The sequence below is a fragment of the Odocoileus virginianus genome, chromosome 31 (assembly GCF_023699985.2).
Source record: "Odocoileus virginianus isolate 20LAN1187 ecotype Illinois chromosome 31, Ovbor_1.2, whole genome shotgun sequence".
Classification (NCBI taxonomy): Eukaryota; Metazoa; Chordata; class Mammalia; order Artiodactyla; family Cervidae; genus Odocoileus; species Odocoileus virginianus.
In genome coordinates, this window is record NC_069704.1 from 26,173,039 (window position 1) to 26,190,613 (window position 17,575).

General features: G+C 48.5%; 1 protein-coding gene across 3 annotated transcripts in view; it reads right to left on the bottom strand.

Moving 5' to 3' along the window:
• The window catches only part of PHF2 (PHD finger protein 2), a 93,190-nt gene extending 76,051 nt beyond the window's left edge, over positions 1-17,139 (bottom strand). Inside the window, exon 1 of one of the 3 annotated variants that reach the window (XM_020905478.2) lies at positions 16,938-17,139. In XM_020905478.2, the coding sequence (XP_020761137.1) occupies positions 16,938-16,951 (14 nt within the window). In that variant the 5' untranslated portion in view covers positions 16,952-17,139. Of the gene's footprint in view, positions 1-7,481; positions 7,925-16,937 lie in introns of those variants that run through there. The other 2 variants (XM_070459434.1, XM_070459433.1) reach the window with 2 other exon arrangements.
• Between the last annotated feature and the right edge of the window lie 436 nt (positions 17,140-17,575).

A 17,575-nucleotide genomic window follows, 5' to 3' on the forward strand; every position in this document is an offset into this window, starting at 1 on the left:
AAAGGCGTGCAGCTGAGTGTGTGAATACCTCAGCACCTGCACCCCAAGCATGTCCGGTTCAGGAAATTTCACTGCCACATGTTAAAAGCTGATTTTTTTTTTAAATAAAAATGGGTAAGAGCACTAGCAATGAACAATACAAAAAAAGATATTACAAAAACAATCCTACTTACAGTTGCATCCAAGAGGATGGGGTACCTAGGAATAAACTCAATCAAGAAATTTCAAACTTGTACACTGAAAACTACAAAACATTGCTGAAAGCAATCAGGGAATACATAAATCTAAATAAATGGAAAGACACCTCATGCTCATACATCAGAAGATGTAATACTAAAATGTCAGTACTACCCAGAGTGATCTACAGATTCAAAGCAATCCCTGTCAAAATTCCAAAAGCCCTTTATGCAGAAATGGAAAAACTAATTCTCAAATTCATATGGAATTTGCAAGGAGTCCCAAAACTTCAAGAAATTTTTAAAAAAGAACAAGGTTGGAAGTCTCACACTTCCAACTTACTACAAAACTACAGTAACCAAAACAGTGTGGTACTAGCCTGAGGACAGACATATAGACCATGGAATGGAATAGAGTACAGAATTAAATCCTCGTGTATATGGTCAAATGATTTTCAGCAAGGTTACCAAGACTTTCAATAGGGAAAAAAATAGTCTTTTCAACAAATGGTTCTGGGACAACTGGACATCCACATGCAAACAAATGATGTTGTATCCATATTTCAAATCATATATAAAAATTAACTGAAAATGAATCAAAAACTAAATATAAGAGCTAAACTGTAAAACTCTTACAAGAAATCAAAGGGGTAAATCTTCATGACCTCCAAATCTGGCAATGGATTCTTAGATATAACACCAAAAGCATAAGCAACAGAAAAAAAAGACAAATTAGACTTCATCAAAATTAAAAACATTTGTGCATCAATGGGCATTAACACGGAAGTGAAAAGACAACCCACAGAATGGAAAAACACATGCAAATTTTGTATCTGATAAGGGTCTATTGTCCAGTATATATAAAGAATTAAATTAATTAAAATTTAAAAAAAAATTTCAAATGGGCAACCTGTTTCAACAGACATTTCTCCAAAGAAGATATGTAAAGGGACAAGTGCACAAGAACATATTCAACATCATCAGCCATTATGGAAATGCAAAATGAAATCATAATGAGATACCACCTCTCACCCACTAGGACACCCATAATTTTAAAAATGGAAAACAACGTGTTGGTAAGGATGAAGAGAAATCAGATTGCTCCCACATTGATGGTAAGAATGTAAAATGGTGCAGCTGCTGTAGAAAAACAGTTTGCTGGTTACTCAAAAAAGTTAAACATAGAATGACCATATGACCCAGCAAATCCCTAAACAATTGAAAATAAGTCTTCAAACAAATATTTGCACACAAATGTTCACAGCAGCACTACTAACAATAGCCATTGGTGGAAAAAGCCCAAATAACCATAAACAGATGAATGTATATACAAACTGTGGTATATCCTTACACTGGAGTATTATTCAGCCATAAAAAATCAACGAAGTTCTGATACACACCACAATGTGGATGATTCTAAAAATACATTATGCTAAGTGAAAGAAGACAGACACAAAAGGCTACATACAGTATGATTCCATTTATACAAAATGTCCAGAATAGATAAATCCACAGGGACAGAAAACAGATGGGTGGTTGTCCAGTACTGATGGGAGGAGGAATGGGGAAGTTGTCGAATGGGTTTTCTTTTGAGGTGATAAAAATGTTCACAACCTAGACAGAGATGACAGCTGCGAAATATCCTCAATGTATTAAATGCTATTAACTGTGCACTATAAAATGGTTAATTTCATGGCATGTGAATTTCACCCTAATTTTTAAAAAAAGGATGAGAGGCTCGTTTCTCCATTTGCCTGGACAAACACCACAAGGACCTTCAGTTCTTATGCTGAGGGACAAAGCCAGACACCGGCTGGAATTCTAACTATGTTTTTCCACAGATGACCCAACACTTTGGGGGGATGTGAAGAGACCCTGTGTCCTAAAGCACAGGGCCAAGACCCATTCCAAAGAGGGCCATTAGCCTCACCACCGAGCCCAAAAGCTGAGAACTGAGACAGACAGTAGGGGATGGAGCTGGAGTGAGACGTGGAGGCAAGGTGCAGAGAGGAGACGCAGCTCTAAGTGGGGGGCCAGGGGGATGCTGGGGACACCTGAGACACCAAGGGTGCTGCAGAGAGCCCAGCTTCCCTACCTGCCACTGGATGTGGCCTTTCTGCTGAGATGTCTCTACCCACATTGCATTTTCAAAACCGTGGGCAGGTATGGAGTTTTCAACACACTTGAGCCAGAATATGCCAAATGCCACTTCTGCCCCCACCCCTGGCAAAGATGCATACACCAGCTGTGGGTGAGGAGACAAGGGCCCTCTCCCTCTACTATAAGTGGGAGGCCAAGGTGGCCCATCCGGCCCACCACCATCCAATAAAAAAGGATGACTGGGAACTAATGCTGACACCATAAAAGCCAGACAGAGTGTGAGCCCTGCAGTGCTACTAGTCACATCAGTCACTTAGAAGTCAACTGACAGCTTTGCTTTACCCACACCAGAATCTTAGCAGTTAGATTCTTCTAGCATACTTTGTTGTGGAACATTATTTTCTGGCCAACACTCCCTCCCAACAGCAAAACTTCTCATTATTTTGGAAAAAGGCCCTCCACATGGCCAAATGCCATAATCACAGAGGTGAGGGGATGGACCCACAGATGGTACCCGAGAGGGGCAGGGTCCACTTCAAGTATCCCAAACTTTGCCCGAACTCAGGCCATCTGCAGCCGCACCTAAGCCCAAGAGGCCCCAAACAAATGTAGGCTGCAGTGCAGAGGCTCACATCAAGCATGCTTCCAGGCCAATATTTTCAATAAAAGCAAACATTCTGGTGATTAACATGAGCTCCAAGTAGCTTCCTTTGAGATTCATCTCATTTGGAAAGGATCGATGGACAGGGGATATCTGTTCTGCCCTCTATAATTTGGCAGGACATTCCCCCAACCTCTTCTGGAACTTCTTAAGCTCATTCAGTGAGAATTCTTCATTTTCAAATGACAAATCATTATTCCTAACCACGTCAAACATGCCACTACTCGGTCGCCATGTGAAGGGCACTTCCCACTGTATTAAGGGATCTCACATTGGAAGATTTAATTGTCAGCTCTGCTCTCCCAGATTGTGACACTGAGGCCTGAGCCCTGGCAGGCCCTTCTTTCTCTCCAACTGCACATAGTTCACTGGCCAACAGAGCTAGCCACCATCCCACTCTATGGTACTGAGCAGCCATGAGGGCCAAGGACCCAGGAGGAGGATCTGCCCTAAAAAGCTTAAGGCTGGGTGGGGTGAAAGACATGGCAGAAGCCCACAGAGGCCAACCAGTCCTGGGGAGGATGGGCACAGAGGCAGGACCCTGGCAAGGAGGGCACGTGCAGTCCAGAGGGCAGGACAAACACACAGGAATCAGTGGGGATCTACATCAGGCAAGTCTTACCAGCCCACCTTTGAGTACTTGTAGAATTCAACCCCTTCCCCCACCCCAGTCCTCACCCCCAGGTCCTGCCTGTCACCTCTCACCTGGGCAGGGACTCCTGCTCCTGTCCTCTTCCCCAGCTGTGCGCACAGCATCCAGAGGGGCCCTCTCAAGTCCTCAGTCCCCTCCTACTGCTCTGCTCAGCGCCCCAGAGGGGTTCCCGTCTCCAGCCACACCTGCGGGCTGTCCCTGATGCAGCCTCCCTGCCCCTGCAGTGCTCCCTCCGGCTCTGAAACACTCCCCAGGCTGGGATGGAACTCCCAGTTTGACTCCCAAAGGAGAAAACCTGTAAGACGCAAGGGGATCTGCCTTGTTACCCCAGGAAACCACAAAACTAGCACTGCACCCCACACAGAACGTGCACCCCATAGTACTTGCTGAGGAATAAATGGAACTTCCGCCTCTAAAGGACTGGCACAGCACCTCAGCTTTCAAACTCTTTAAAATCAACTTTACTGATTATTCTTCCCAAAACCCTTCAAGCTCAAAACAACAGGAGCTTAAAGAGGATCAGGAAGCTTCGGGATCTCTGATATTTCAACAGAATCATTTTCATATTCCACAGAGACGCTTCACATCAAGATGGTAAGAAGGTGAGATGCCCAGGTCACTCCCTAGAGCTATTGGTCTACAGTCAGACGCCTTGCCAAAGGCAGGGATGGAGGGATACACAGGGTCTGTCAGGAGGCAGAGCATGAGAAGCCCCGCATTGCTTGGCCTAAGTAGCTCTGTGGCACCCTAATTGAGGAGGAAGGTTCCCAATGCCTAAGCAGTGCCATATCTGCTCAGACACATAAGACAGCTCTGAGGACACCCAGCCACAAAATTCACCCTTTCCTAGTCAAAGTCAACTTCCAGGTGACACTGCAGTGAGTGCAAGGAAGGCAGATTGGGTTGACAAGTTATCCTAGCCCCAGGAGTGGACAGTCATGGTCAAGACAGGGTGGAACATGAGCTCCTGCCTTCCTGGCTGCCCAAGTACCAGCTCAGTCCAGCAGAAAGACCGCCACAGAGAATGCCAGAAGGGGTAGCCAGGGTTCTCCAGTCTTCCTGCCATGGTGAACACATCCTGGGAGCAGGTTCTTCCCCTACAGAAGGAGACTGCCCCAACCATGATCTCAGCCAGCACTTCTGCTAGAGTCCTACGGCCACTGGGAGTGAAAGTAACTTTAGAGACTCCCTTCTAATCCATCCAAAGTGGGCTTCATTGTAGGGATGTGAAGGGTCACAGGTGGAACAAGAGGGAGCCTGTTACTTTCACAGTTATGTTCATTTTTACAAGTACTGTCTACAGCAAGTTATACTAATGTTCTATTTCAGGGAATGATACGAAGTTTCCTTGGAACAGAAAGATTCAGGAGAGTAAGGAGACACCACAGTGAAATGCAACGTGGGGTCCTGGAACTAAATAAATCTGTCCAAGGCCTGAAGTTTGGTTAGCAGTGAGGCCCCAGTGTTTCTGCCTGTTTCTATGCTTGCAACATAATTTGATAAGATGTTAACTTCAGGGGAGGCAGGGTGTGGGGTATAGAGAAATTGTACCTTTTTTTGTAACTCTTCAAATTCTCTCAAGATAAAAAGTTACGAAGTATTCAAACTTTTAGAAAATGAGTTGAGATGTTGGATATGAAGTGAACAACAGTACAGATGGTACATGGATCTGCAAAGAGTAGCGGGTCATCCATCCAGGAATATCTGGAGATTTGGAAATACTGTGGATCATGTCACACACCTTTCTGTCACAGTGAAGGGTCATGACAAGAGAGGTGGGAGGTTTGCCCAGGGGTGTGAGGGCGGCATATAGCATTGCCCAGCCTCGCCAACAATGGTCCCAAACTCTGACCCGGTGTTCTCCCATCCCAGCACCTCCCTCGAGCCACTCAGGAGACGAAGAACTACAGGAGGTGTTCTGGCCCCTCAGAGTTCACTCACTTCTGTAAGCGACCCTTGATTACACAGAGAAGATGTGCCCCATGGCACAAAGGAAGCACAGCCCCTTTCAGACCGTAGGGTGACCCCACATAGGTGGAAATGAATCTCTGCTGATCAAATGATCTGTGTGTATATCAGATTAAATCAAAGATGTCATATGAGAAATAAGAAATAAAGAGATAAGACTTCCCCAAAACATCCCCTGAGGTGTCAGGGCGCATCTTTCTCCCTGTCTCCACCTAAGCCAATCCAGTAAATGCCACCATCCCCTCAGGCCAGCCCTCAGCCCCTTTCCCCGGCTTGCTCTCATAACCCCCTCCGCTCCTCCCACTCACTGCGCCCCTTCTCAAAGTCCAGCTCAGAACTGGCTTTGCCTGCCCAACTCAAAGGAGGGAAGCCAGGCAAGGGTCCTCCCAGACCCTCACACTCCTCCAGCCTGGGCACCTTGGGCAGGCGTGCAGGCCCTGGGAAGGGGCGGGGGAGGAGGGAGAGGTCCCACCACTTTCAGGGCACTCCAGGCCAGCTTCTCAGCATCTCTGGACCTGAGGCGCCATGAGCGATCATATGGCAGCTCTCACCCTTGATCCAGACATGAGCTCAGAGGATGCCAACTGGTGGGTGTGCATAGCAGCACTGTTCTGGGCAGAGCCCAATGTTCAGACTCCAGCCTCCACGGCTCTGCAGGGTCTCCACAGTCCTGGGAAGGCAGCCCAGGAGCCCCACAATTTCAGTGGGAGCTCCTATCCCGTGGAGTCTCACCCCTCCTCACTGGAGTCCCTGTCACGGGCACTGAGCTGGGACTCAGGCTTGGCACTGACCAACCTAAGCAGGCCCTGTCACATCTGGCTGCCTAGCCCCCACACATGCAAACTGTCAGAAGTAGATAACACAACCTACCTTTAAGGGCCACTCGCCCATCCACAGTTAAAACCGGGGTGGGGGGCGGGGGGAATGGGACTCGCCTCTCTGGAAGTTGAGGGACCACCTACCAGCACACACGCAGTCTCTTGCCCCCAGCCCTGCTCCTGCTGGGTCTAAGACTGGAGCCTAGGAGGGCACACTACCCCGGCCAGCCTCTGGCGGTTCCGCTGAGGCCCAAACACTGGAGAACCTGTTGGAGCAGTTTGGGCAGGATCACCTCCTCTTCCTCCTCCGCCACTTACTTCTGGGTGGGAAGGGGCCTCTGGCTTTTGAAAACTCGGCACAGGGCCAGGTCATGGTCACGGGCAAAGGCCAAGCTTCACCTCCCCCCACCCCATCTTCCTCTGAGAGCAGAAGGTCAAGTCAAAACCAGGGTGGGCCTGTGTCTGGAACACAGAGGAGGGGAACGGGGAAACGCGACGGCCAAAGAGGAGGCGGCAAAGCCACAGCACCCACACAGACCCACCATTCTGTCACCCACACTCCTGCCGGGGATGTGCAGGCCGGCCGAGTCCAGGAGCCCCGCTGGGGCCGGGCAAGGGTCCCTGCCTCCCGGACAAGGTGCCGGAGCTCCGGGCTGCGGCGGACGGTGGGCGCGCCGCCGCCACCTGGCCGGGCCCCACGTCCGTCCCAGCCCCGCCGGCGTCCGAGCCCGCCACTCGCGCGTCTCCCGGGCCCGCGCGGGGAAAGTTCCTGCAACTTCGCGGGGGAGGCGCCGGGCCTGGGCCTCGGGAGCCCGGCCTCCGCGGGCCCGCTGTCAGGCGGTCCGGCCTGCTCGGCGCCCCAACTTCCCGGCCCGGCCCCCGCCCGCCGCCCCCCGCGGACCCGCTTTGTGCGCGGCAGCGGTGAGGGGCGCCCGCCCGGCCCCGGCCCCCGGCCCCCGCCCCGGGCACAAAAGGGCGCGCGGCCGGCGGGAGGCGGCGGGCGGGGGCCTGCAGGGCGCTCACCGGACCGGGCCGGGGCCGGGGGGCCGGGGGCCCGGGGGCCGGGGATCGGGGCCGGGGCCGGGGCCGGGCGGCTGCGCGCTCACCTGCCGTGGAACCAGTCCTTGCAGGCGTCGCACTCGATCATGAAGCGGGTAACGTCGTAGGGGAGCCGGCAGACGCAGTACACGGGCACCGTCGCCATGTTCGCGCGCCGCCCGCCCGCCCCTCGGCCCGCGCTGCGCTCCCGGGTCGGGCCAGGCGGGCCGGGCCGGGCGGGGGCCGGGGCCGGGGCCGGGGCCGGGGCCGGGGCCGGGGACGGGGCCGGGGGCGCACGACAGCCCGCGCGCACCCGGCCGGCGCGTCCACACAAAGCGGGGCGCGCGGTGCAGGGCCGCGCCGGGAGCCGCCCGCCGGCCCGCGGGGCGCAGGGCGCGAGTGTGCGCGGGGAGCGGGCCGCGCGCGGGACACAAAAGGGAATGGACGCGCGGGGGCGGCGGGCGGGGAGCCGCGGCCCCACCGAAGGGACCCCCGGCCGCCGAGCGGCCTCTACGTCAGCGCCCCGGGTGGCGCCGCCTCCGCCCGCCAGCCAGGGCCGCCGCTCCCGCCGCGGGAAGGCGGGCCGGGGACCGCGGGGAAGGCGGGCCGGGGTACCCCTCTGCCGGGGGAGAAAGTGGTCCGGGGGAACCGTGCTGGGGGAGAAGAGGGACCAGAAGACCCTGCCAGGAGAAGGTGGGTCGGGGGACCTGCAGGGAGAGATGGTGGGCTGGGGAGACCCTGCCAAGGGAGAAAGTGGGCAAGGAGACCCCTGAAGGGGAGAAGGGGAGCTGGAAGACCGTCACCTGGAGGAAGGTGGGTCAGGGGATTCCCGGGTTAGAAGGTGGAATGAGGATACTAGGGGAAGGCAGATCTGGGAGACCCCTGAGTGTGGGGTGAGACCCTAGAGGAGGAGAAGGAAAACGTCCTTCCTGGTTAAGAAGGCAGAGGAGCAACTACTTGACTCAAGTTTCTTCTGATAAGCAGCAGAGCAGGAGGGCAGCTTGGGGGTTGTTCCTCCTGTTCCCTCCTCCCTCCTGCCTTCCCAACTGAGTTTCTGGCTGGAATACAACTTCCCTTTCTCCCTTATTCCTGGCTGGGGACTGCCCTCCCTCCTTCACAGGATCTGTGGACTTCCCTTGATGCTGAGCCCGCAGAGGGAGGACATAGTTCAAAGGTTCCAGAAGCTCGCCGGCACGGGTCAGCTCTGTGAAGAGGAAGAGGTTACCTGGAATTTGAGCTGCCCAGGAGCCCTGGTCGGAGCTCCCAGGCCTGGGAGACCTAAGGTGCAGGAAGGACAGTAGGCCCCAGGCCTCCTGTCTGTGTCCCAAACTGCTGAGTTCTGCTCGTGGCAACAAGGATATAGGAGGAGAGGGCTGCCATGTTGCTCTGGGCTAGTGGTCATCCTACCTCACCTATGATGGTCAGGGTCTTTGGGGGGTGGGGGGTGAGGGGTTCAGGCCCTGGCTCTGAGGAATCTTTTCCCAAGGCATTCTACAGCAGACTCTCCCCTGCCTGCTACCCAGCTGCTGCATACTTTGGGCATTTGAGATCATCTCAGGATGCTAGAGCAGAGCTGGCTCCTGATTCAAAGTAAGGAACCTGTCAGTGCTCCCTCACTCTCTTGGTCTTCCCCATCTTCCCTGTATGGTGCTAGGAGATGCTGGCCGCCACAAGCACAGAATTCCAGATTTGGGGCAGGAAACCCGGTCCAGCTCACTTCACAGAAGCATCCCTGACAGGTACCCGACCATGGCCTACAGCTCCTGAGGGTCACTTGCTCCACTTGTAGGCAGCTCAGTTGAAGCCCTCTCTCCTGTTGAGTCAAAATCTGCCTTCACATTGTTGCCCACCTTCCCTCTACAGGTGACCCCTCCACTGCAGCCTGAGCAATGCCCAGAGCTGGGCCTTAGCTGGGAGGGACTAGGTGACAGTGGGGAAAAGAAGCTGGAGAAAGGGGAAGTGAGGAGAAAGGAATTATCTCTGCGCCACCCCCACCCCCCCCCCACACACACACACACACTCTTAGACATTGGTGAGCTGCCCAGGATCTGGACTACCTTCCTATCTGAATTCCAGCTGTTATCCTCCCTTCCAGAATCCTTCCTTCTGATCCTTCTGATGACAGCCTGGATGGCCCTGGAAAGGGAGTAACTATTAAGCATGGTCCACAGTTAACACCCTGATGTGAATTGGTGCAAGTAAACAGTGCTCAACCTGTAGATCAAAGTCTGCGAGGAGGCCCAAAGAGCCTGGCCTGGGCACTGCTGAGTTACCTTCTCCTGTGTCAGTACTGAATGGGCTTCCCTGGTGGTTCAAATGGTAAAGAATCTGCCTGCAATGCAGGAGACCTAGGTTTAATTCCTGGGTCAGGAAGATGCCCTGGAGAAGGGAATGGCTACCCACTCCAGCACTGTTGCCTGGAGAATCCCATGGACAGAGGAGCCTGGTGGGCTACAGTCCATGGGGTCACAAAGAGTCAGACACGACTGAGGGATGAGCAGTTTCACTACTTTCCACTTTTCATGGCAGTACTGAAGCACTTAAATCAGCAATATCCCCATCCCTCCACTTGTCATCTGTTGGAGCCAGAAACTTCTAGAGACCAACTTGACTGTGGTCCAGGGGAAGCCATCCTGACTGTGGGCAGTCCTCATCTCTGACACTTCCATTTCCTACTTTACAAATAATGATAATAGGTGCCCAGCATTTATCAAATGCTTACCAGGTACAGTGCACTGTGTTTAGTTCTACAGACATGGACCAGAACTCACCCAGCTGCTTGTAAAGCACTTAGCATATCCCCTGGGTAGTGATTATTACAAACCAGCACTCACATTGACACCTTAGGTGTTACTGCTGCCACTCTAGAGATAGGTATATAAACAGGTGTTGTAGAGAGGTACAGGGCTTCCCTGGTGGCTCAGGTAGTAAAGAATCTGCCTGCAACACAGGAGACAGGGGTTTGATCCTTGGATTGGGAAGATCCCCTGGAGGAGAAAATGGCAACCCACTCCCATATGGTTGCCTGGAAAATCCCACAGACAGAGGAGCCTGACGGGCTACAGTCCATGGGGTGGCAAAGAGTCAGACACGACTGAGCAACTAATAGATGTGGTAGAGTATTGATGCCATTTTCTGAAAGTGAAAACTGAGGCTCAGAGCAGCTGAATGGAGAAAGTCAGCTGACTAGAGAGAGGAAGGAGCAAGCCAGGAACCCAGACTTCTCCAGGGCCTGAGCCTGCACTGCCACCCCTTGGTCGCCTCCAAGGGCACCCTGAGCACATGCCGTAGGCATGGGAGCCCATCCTCCACCCCAGGTCATTCACTGCAGACCTCTGGGATGGCTCTGGCCACCCCACCCCACCCATCTCCACCCCCTGCCCTCCAGGACTCCCCTGTCTACATCCATGACCTCTTGTATCTGGAAGTGTCTTCTGAGATACTTTCCTATTACTCAACCACTTCCAAGGCTGCCTGCCAATTACAGACTAAAATGTCTCAATATGGGTCCCAGACTCTTCCTGTCTTTGGAAGAGACTTTCTCCCTATGATTTCTCTCTTATCCTCTGTCAGAAAGCCTGCCTTATCTTTATGCCCTCCGTCTCTGTCATTTATTTCCATATATACTGATGTCAACATATATTGAACACCTGCTGTGTCCCGAGCAGTGTTGTAGCCACAGGGCGCTTAGCAGCCCCAAGTGTCGTGACGCTCATATGGTTGTTAAGGGAGACAGCAACACATGTAGCGGGCTGGGCACCATAGCACCCTATGGAAACTGGCACAAGGTCAGGGCTGGGCAGAGGCGGAGAGCTTCAGAGGTGACCTGAAAGCAGAGGCCTAGAAGTGGTGAGTCGGGGAAGGAAAACAAAGGGAATGTACATGGAAAGACCTAGAAAAAAAATGGGGGGTGGCCTTGGTACTCTTCCACCCTAAGATCAGTGGCCCTCCATGTGGTCTCTCCCTTGCCTCAACACCCATTCCTCCAAGTTTGCCCCATTCCTCGTGGCACATCACCCGTGAGTCTGTGCAAGCATCTGAGACCTCACCACTCACCCCTGGCATACTGTAGGGGTGAAGGGGTGGGCTACCAAACTACATGGCCCACACACTGCCCCTCCACCCTGGCGCTCTGGTGAAGCACAACTGCAGTGCTGCATGCTCTGCAGAAAGCGTCTGAGGACATGACGTGATTCAGTCACCTTATTACCCAGTGGAAAAGCAGCATCTACCAGTATGTGTTTATTCATTCACCTACTACTCAACAAAATGTACACAGGCAGGTGCAGGATTTTCCATTGTGGTAATGTACATAACATAAAATTTACCATTTTAACCATTTTTCAGTGTACAGCTCTGTTGCATTAAGTATACTTACAATGTTGTGCAGCCATCGAGTTTATCCATCTTTACAACTATTCTCATCTTTCCAAACTGAAATTCTGACCCTAACTCCCCAATACCTCTTACCTCCAGCCCCTGGTAACTACCATTCTACTTTCTGTCTTTATGAATTTGATTGCTCTAGGGACCTCAATATGTGGCATCATACATTACTTATCCTTTTGTGATGCTTATTTCACTGAGCAGAATGTCCTCAAAGTTTATCCATGGTGTAGCATGTGTCAGAATTTCCTTACTTCATAAGACTTTAAAATACTTCATTGTATGGATGTGCCACATTTGCTTTATTTGCTCACTGTTGTTAGACACAGGTTGTCCCCACCATTTGGCTAAGAGCACGGGTGTACAAATATCTGCTCAAGTCCCTGCTTTCACTTCTGTTGTGTGTGTACCCAGAAGTGAAATTGCTGAATCATGTGGTAATTCTATTTTTAACTTTTTAAGGAACCACCATACTGTTTTTCACAGTAGCTACAGCATTTTCAATTTCCACCAACAGTGCACAAGGGTTCTAATTTCTCCACATCTTCATCAACACATTATTTCTGGTTTGGGTTTTGTTTGTTTGTTTCTATTTTTTGTAGCCATCCTAATGTGTGGGAAGTGGCGTCTCATTGTGTTTCTTTCTTTCTTTTTTTTTTTGACGTACATTTTTTTTTTCTATTTTGATTGATTTCTCGATGTATAGTCCAATATAATACCAATTTTTAATGGCAAAAATTTAGTTCCACTGAAACTCCATGATCACTGTGGCCTTGATTTGCATTTCCCTAATGATTAGTGATGTTGAGCATCTTTTGTGTGTTTAGTGGCTATATATATATATTCTTTGGAAAATATCTATTCTAATCCTTTCCTCATTTTTGATTTGAGTTGGTTGCTTTTTGCTAAGTTGCAGAAGAGTTTTTAATATATTCTGGATATTAATTGCCTATCAGATATATGATTTGCAATTATCTTCTCCCATCCTGTGCACTTTAAGTTTTTAATTTTGATGAAACCCAATTCATCTATTTTTTGTTTTGTTGCCTGTGCATTTGATGTCATATCCAAGAAATCTTTGCTGAATTCAATATCATGAAGCTTTCCTCCACATGTTTTCATCTAAGAGTGTTGTAGTTTTACACAGATGGACCTTGAAAGAATTATCCTTAGTAAAATAAGTCAGAGAAAGATAAACACTGTATGTTATTACTCACATATGCAATCTAAAAAATAAACTAATAATATAAAAAAGAAAAAAAGTGTTGTAGTTCTTAAGTTTAGGACTTTGGTCCATTTTCAATTAATTTTTGTATAGGATGTGTGAAGTAAGGGTTCATCTTAATTCTTTCATATGTGAATATCCAGTTTTCCCAGCACCATTTGTTGAAAGGACTGTCCTTTCCCCACTGAATGGTCATCATACCCTTGTCAAAAATCATTTGACCATTTGGACCAGGGTTTATTTCTGGGTTCTCTATTGTATTTCATTGGTTTGTGTATCTTTATGCCAGTACCACATTATTTTGATTACTATGACTCTGTAGTAAGCTTTGAAATTTGGTAGGATGAGACCTCCAACTTGGCTTTTCTTTTTCAAGCTTGTTTTATCTTTTCTGGGCCCCATGCAATTCCATATTAATTTGAGGATTGTGTGTTAGTCACTCAGTTGTGTCCAACTCTTTGTGATCCCATGGATTGTAGCCTGCCTGGCTCCTCTGTCCATGGGATTCTCTCAGCAAGAATACTAGAGTGGATTGCCATTTTCTTCTCCAGAGGACCTTCCCAACCCAGGGATTGACCCAGGTCTCCTACATTGCAGGCAGATTCTCTACCATCTGAGCCATGAGGATTGGCCTCTCCTTTCTGCACAAGGGCTATTGTAATTTTGACAAGGATTGCATTGAATCCGTAGAACACTTTGGGTAGTATTGATATCTTAACAACAGTACGTCTTCTGATCCATGAACATGGGATGTCTTTTTAAATTGCTTTCAGCAATGTTTTATCATTTTCAGTGTATAAATGTTTTGTCTCCTTGGCTAAGTTTATTTCTAGGTATTTTATTTGTTGGATGCTATTTTAAGTGGAGTTGTGTTTCTAATTTCCTTTTTGGATTGTGCATTCTTAGTATATGGAAACAAACTGATTTTTGTTATTGATTCAGTATGTTCTATGTTTGCTGAGTTTGTTTTTTAGTTCTGTTATTTGTAGAGTCCTCAGAGTTCTTAAATATTGATGATTTTACATAAGATCATATTATCTATGAAGAGAAATAATTTTACATCTTCCTTTCTAATTTAAATGCCTTTTCTTTCTTTCTTTCTTTTATTTTGTTTATTTATTATTATTATTATTTTTTTTGCCCAATTACTCTGGCTAAACTTCCAATAGCACATTGAATAGAAGTGATGAAAGTGGACATCTTTCTCTTGTTCCTGATCTCAGGGAGAAAGTTTTGTTTATTTTTTTAGCTTTTAGTCTTTCACCATTGAGTAGGTGAAAGTATGAGTATGATGTTTGGTTTGGGCTTTTCATATATGGCCTTTACTATATTGAAGAAGTTTCTTTCTATTCTTAGTCTGTAGGGGTTTTTTTTGTTTATTTTTGTTTGTTTGTTTTGTGTCAAATGCTTTTTCCTGGCAACAATTGAGATGATCATATGGTTGTTTTTCTCCCCTTCATTCTGTTAATGTGGTCTGTATTACACTGATTTTTTAGAATTGAGTTTAAGGATACTGAACCATCCTTACATCCCAGGAATAAATCCCGTTTGGTTAGGGTGCATGATCCTTTGAATATGCTGTTGAGTTGGGTTTCCTAGTAGTTTGTTGAGGATTCTGCATCCTCAACATATGTTTATAAAGGATATTGTTTTGTAGTCTTCTTGCAGAATCTTTATTTGGCTTTTGTCAGAGTAATCCTGGCTTCATAGAAAGGATTAGGAAATATTCCCTCCTCTTCAGTTTTTGGGAACACTTTAAGAAGGATTGGTGTTAATTTTTCTTTAAATGCATGATAGAATTCAGTGAAGCTAAATTATGAGTTTTTCTTTAGCTCTATTCAGATGTTCTATTTTTCCATGATTCAATTTGGGTAGACTGTGTGTTTCTAGGAATTTGTTCATTTAATCTAGATTATCCAATGTGTTGGCACACAACTAGTGCATATGTTATAGTAATGGACAAGGCATACACCATTCCTACCTCATATGCCAGAGCAGGAAACAGACAACTAATAGCTGTCATGGGGGAGATGTCAGAAAGGAGATACTAATTCAAGGTTGGGTGTGTGCTTTTGTTAGTGGATGAGTTCATGTGATGAATGCAAAGAAAGTTCTAAGAGCAGGCTCTTCTTGGATTACCCGGACCTCAGTGAGCTAAACCAGAAGCAGTTGAAATGAACAGTAAGCCATGGGAACTTCAGAAGCCTTCTGGGTTTTTCTGATAGGTATGAAAGTGTGCCTTTTCATACTGTTCATGGGGCTCTCAGATATGCAGAAGACACCACCCTTATGGCAGAAAGTGAAAAGGAACTAAAAAGCCTCTTGATGAAAGTGAAAGAGAAGAGTGGAAAAGTTGGTTTAAAGCTCAACATTCAGAAAACTAAGATCATGGCATCTGGTCCCATCACTTCATGGCAGATAGATGGGGAAACAGTGGAAACAGTGACAGACTTTATCTTTGGGGGCTCCAAAATCACTGCAGATGGTGACTGCAGCCATGAAATTAAAAGACACTTACTGCTTGGAAGGAAAGTTGTGACCAACATAGACAGCATATAATAAAGCAGAGGCATTACTTTGCCAACAAAGGTCTGTCTAGTCAAGGCTATGGTTTTTCCAGTAGTCATGTGTAGATGTGAGAGTTGGACTATAAAGAACGCTGAACGCTGAAGAATTGATTGGAGAAGACTCTTGAGAGTCCCTTGGACAGCAAGGAGATCCAACCAGTCCATCCTAAAGGAAGTCAGTCCTGAGTGTTCATTGGAAGGACTTATGTTGAAGCTGAAACTCCAATACTTTGGCCACCTGATGTGTAGAGCTGACTCATTGGAAAAGACCCTGATGCTGGGGAAGATTGAAGGCGGGAGGAGAAGGGGGTGACAGAGGATGAGATGGTTGGATGGTATCACCGACTCAATGGACATGAGTTTGGGTAAACTCTGAGAGTTGGTGATGGACAGGAAAGCCAGGACACGACTGAGTAACTGAACTGAACTGATAAAAGACTGGCCTTCTTTTTGTCCATCTCTAGGATGGCCCAGTGATGTTTAGAAGTTGTGAGTTTGTAGATCAAGGTCCCTCAGCTGGATGACCATATAATTTACTATCCAAAAACGTGCTGGTAATAAAACACCAGAACAGGGAAAAACAAGGCTATTCTGGTCAAACTGGGATAAGGTGGCCCTCCTATAGCCCACTGTTGGGTTAGTCAGGTCTGCAGGAATGGACATGCAAAGATGCCAAGAGGTGGTGTGAACAGGTCTGGCTAGGTCTACCATGGGTGCTAGTGCCTGCCAGGCACAGCAGGCTAAGGCCAGCCAGGATACCCACCCTGAAGCAGCTCAAGCTCTCCTAGGTAATTCCCACCTGGCTTCCACATCTTCCCTCAGAGGGATACCCTCCTCCATCATAGTTAAGTTCCTACTTTCCTCTGCATTTTCCTTCATAGAGTATATTATCATTGCTATTGCATTTTCACATGGGTTTAATTTTGCATTGCAATTCCACATGACTGTCCACTCAGAGGAAGTGAACCAGCATGGACAGGTCTCTGTTCTACTCATGGCTGAGCCCCCAAGCAGCCAGGGGACCAACAGATGGATAAAGAGTCCAGTGGAAAGCCAAGAATCTCTCTAAGCAAGAAAGATCTAAGATCTTCAGCCTGAAATTAGCCTCTGCCTGCCTGAGAGGCAGGGCCATAGTTCTTGCTATGTTCAGGCAGGTTCATTCCAAGTGGAACCATTTGCACTCAGCTCTGACTGGGCCATTTCTGGTCACTGTTCTGGGTGTCAAGAAAAAAGAAACACATGCATCCACAGCTAAATCACACCCAGCTAAGGGTCTGGGATGGTGGTGTTCCCCCTCCCCCCCATGGTTTCAGAGACCCTTGGACAGAGCACAATTTGTAACTTACCAGGACAGCAGCATGCAGAGTACATCAGGCTTCCTGGGGCTTCCTTGTCAAGGTACTACATTGAGTCCTACTACATAGGACCACTGAAATGTGTTGTCTCAAGGTTCCAGAGGCCAGAAGTCTGGGATCAAGGTGCCAACAAGGCCATGCTGCCTCTGAAGACCCCAGGAAGTGTCTGTTCTAGGCTTCTCTCCAGCTTCTGGTAGTTTCTTGGCTTGTGGTAGCATTAGTCCAGTCTTCATATCATCATTTTGTTTCTTTGTGGGTGTCTGTTTCTGTCCAAATTTCCCCTTTTTATAGAGACAACAGATTTGTTGGGTTAGGGCCCAACCCACTCCAGGATGACATCATCCTAACTAATTACATTTACAACAACCCTATTTCCAAATAATGTCCCACTCTGAGGGACTGGGGTTTAGGGCTCCAACATATGAAACTTGGGGGGACACAGTCCAGCTCATAGCACAAGGTAAAGCATCTAGTGCAGAGCTATTTTAGCCTTGTGTACAGGTCCACTGGTCACCTGTGGCCCAGGCTGTCTACAGCAGCCAACAGGACAAGGAGCATAGGACAAGCATTCAATAGCCTAGGCCCACATGGGGAGAGCAAAGACAGGGCTCCAGGCAAAGTGGCCTCTG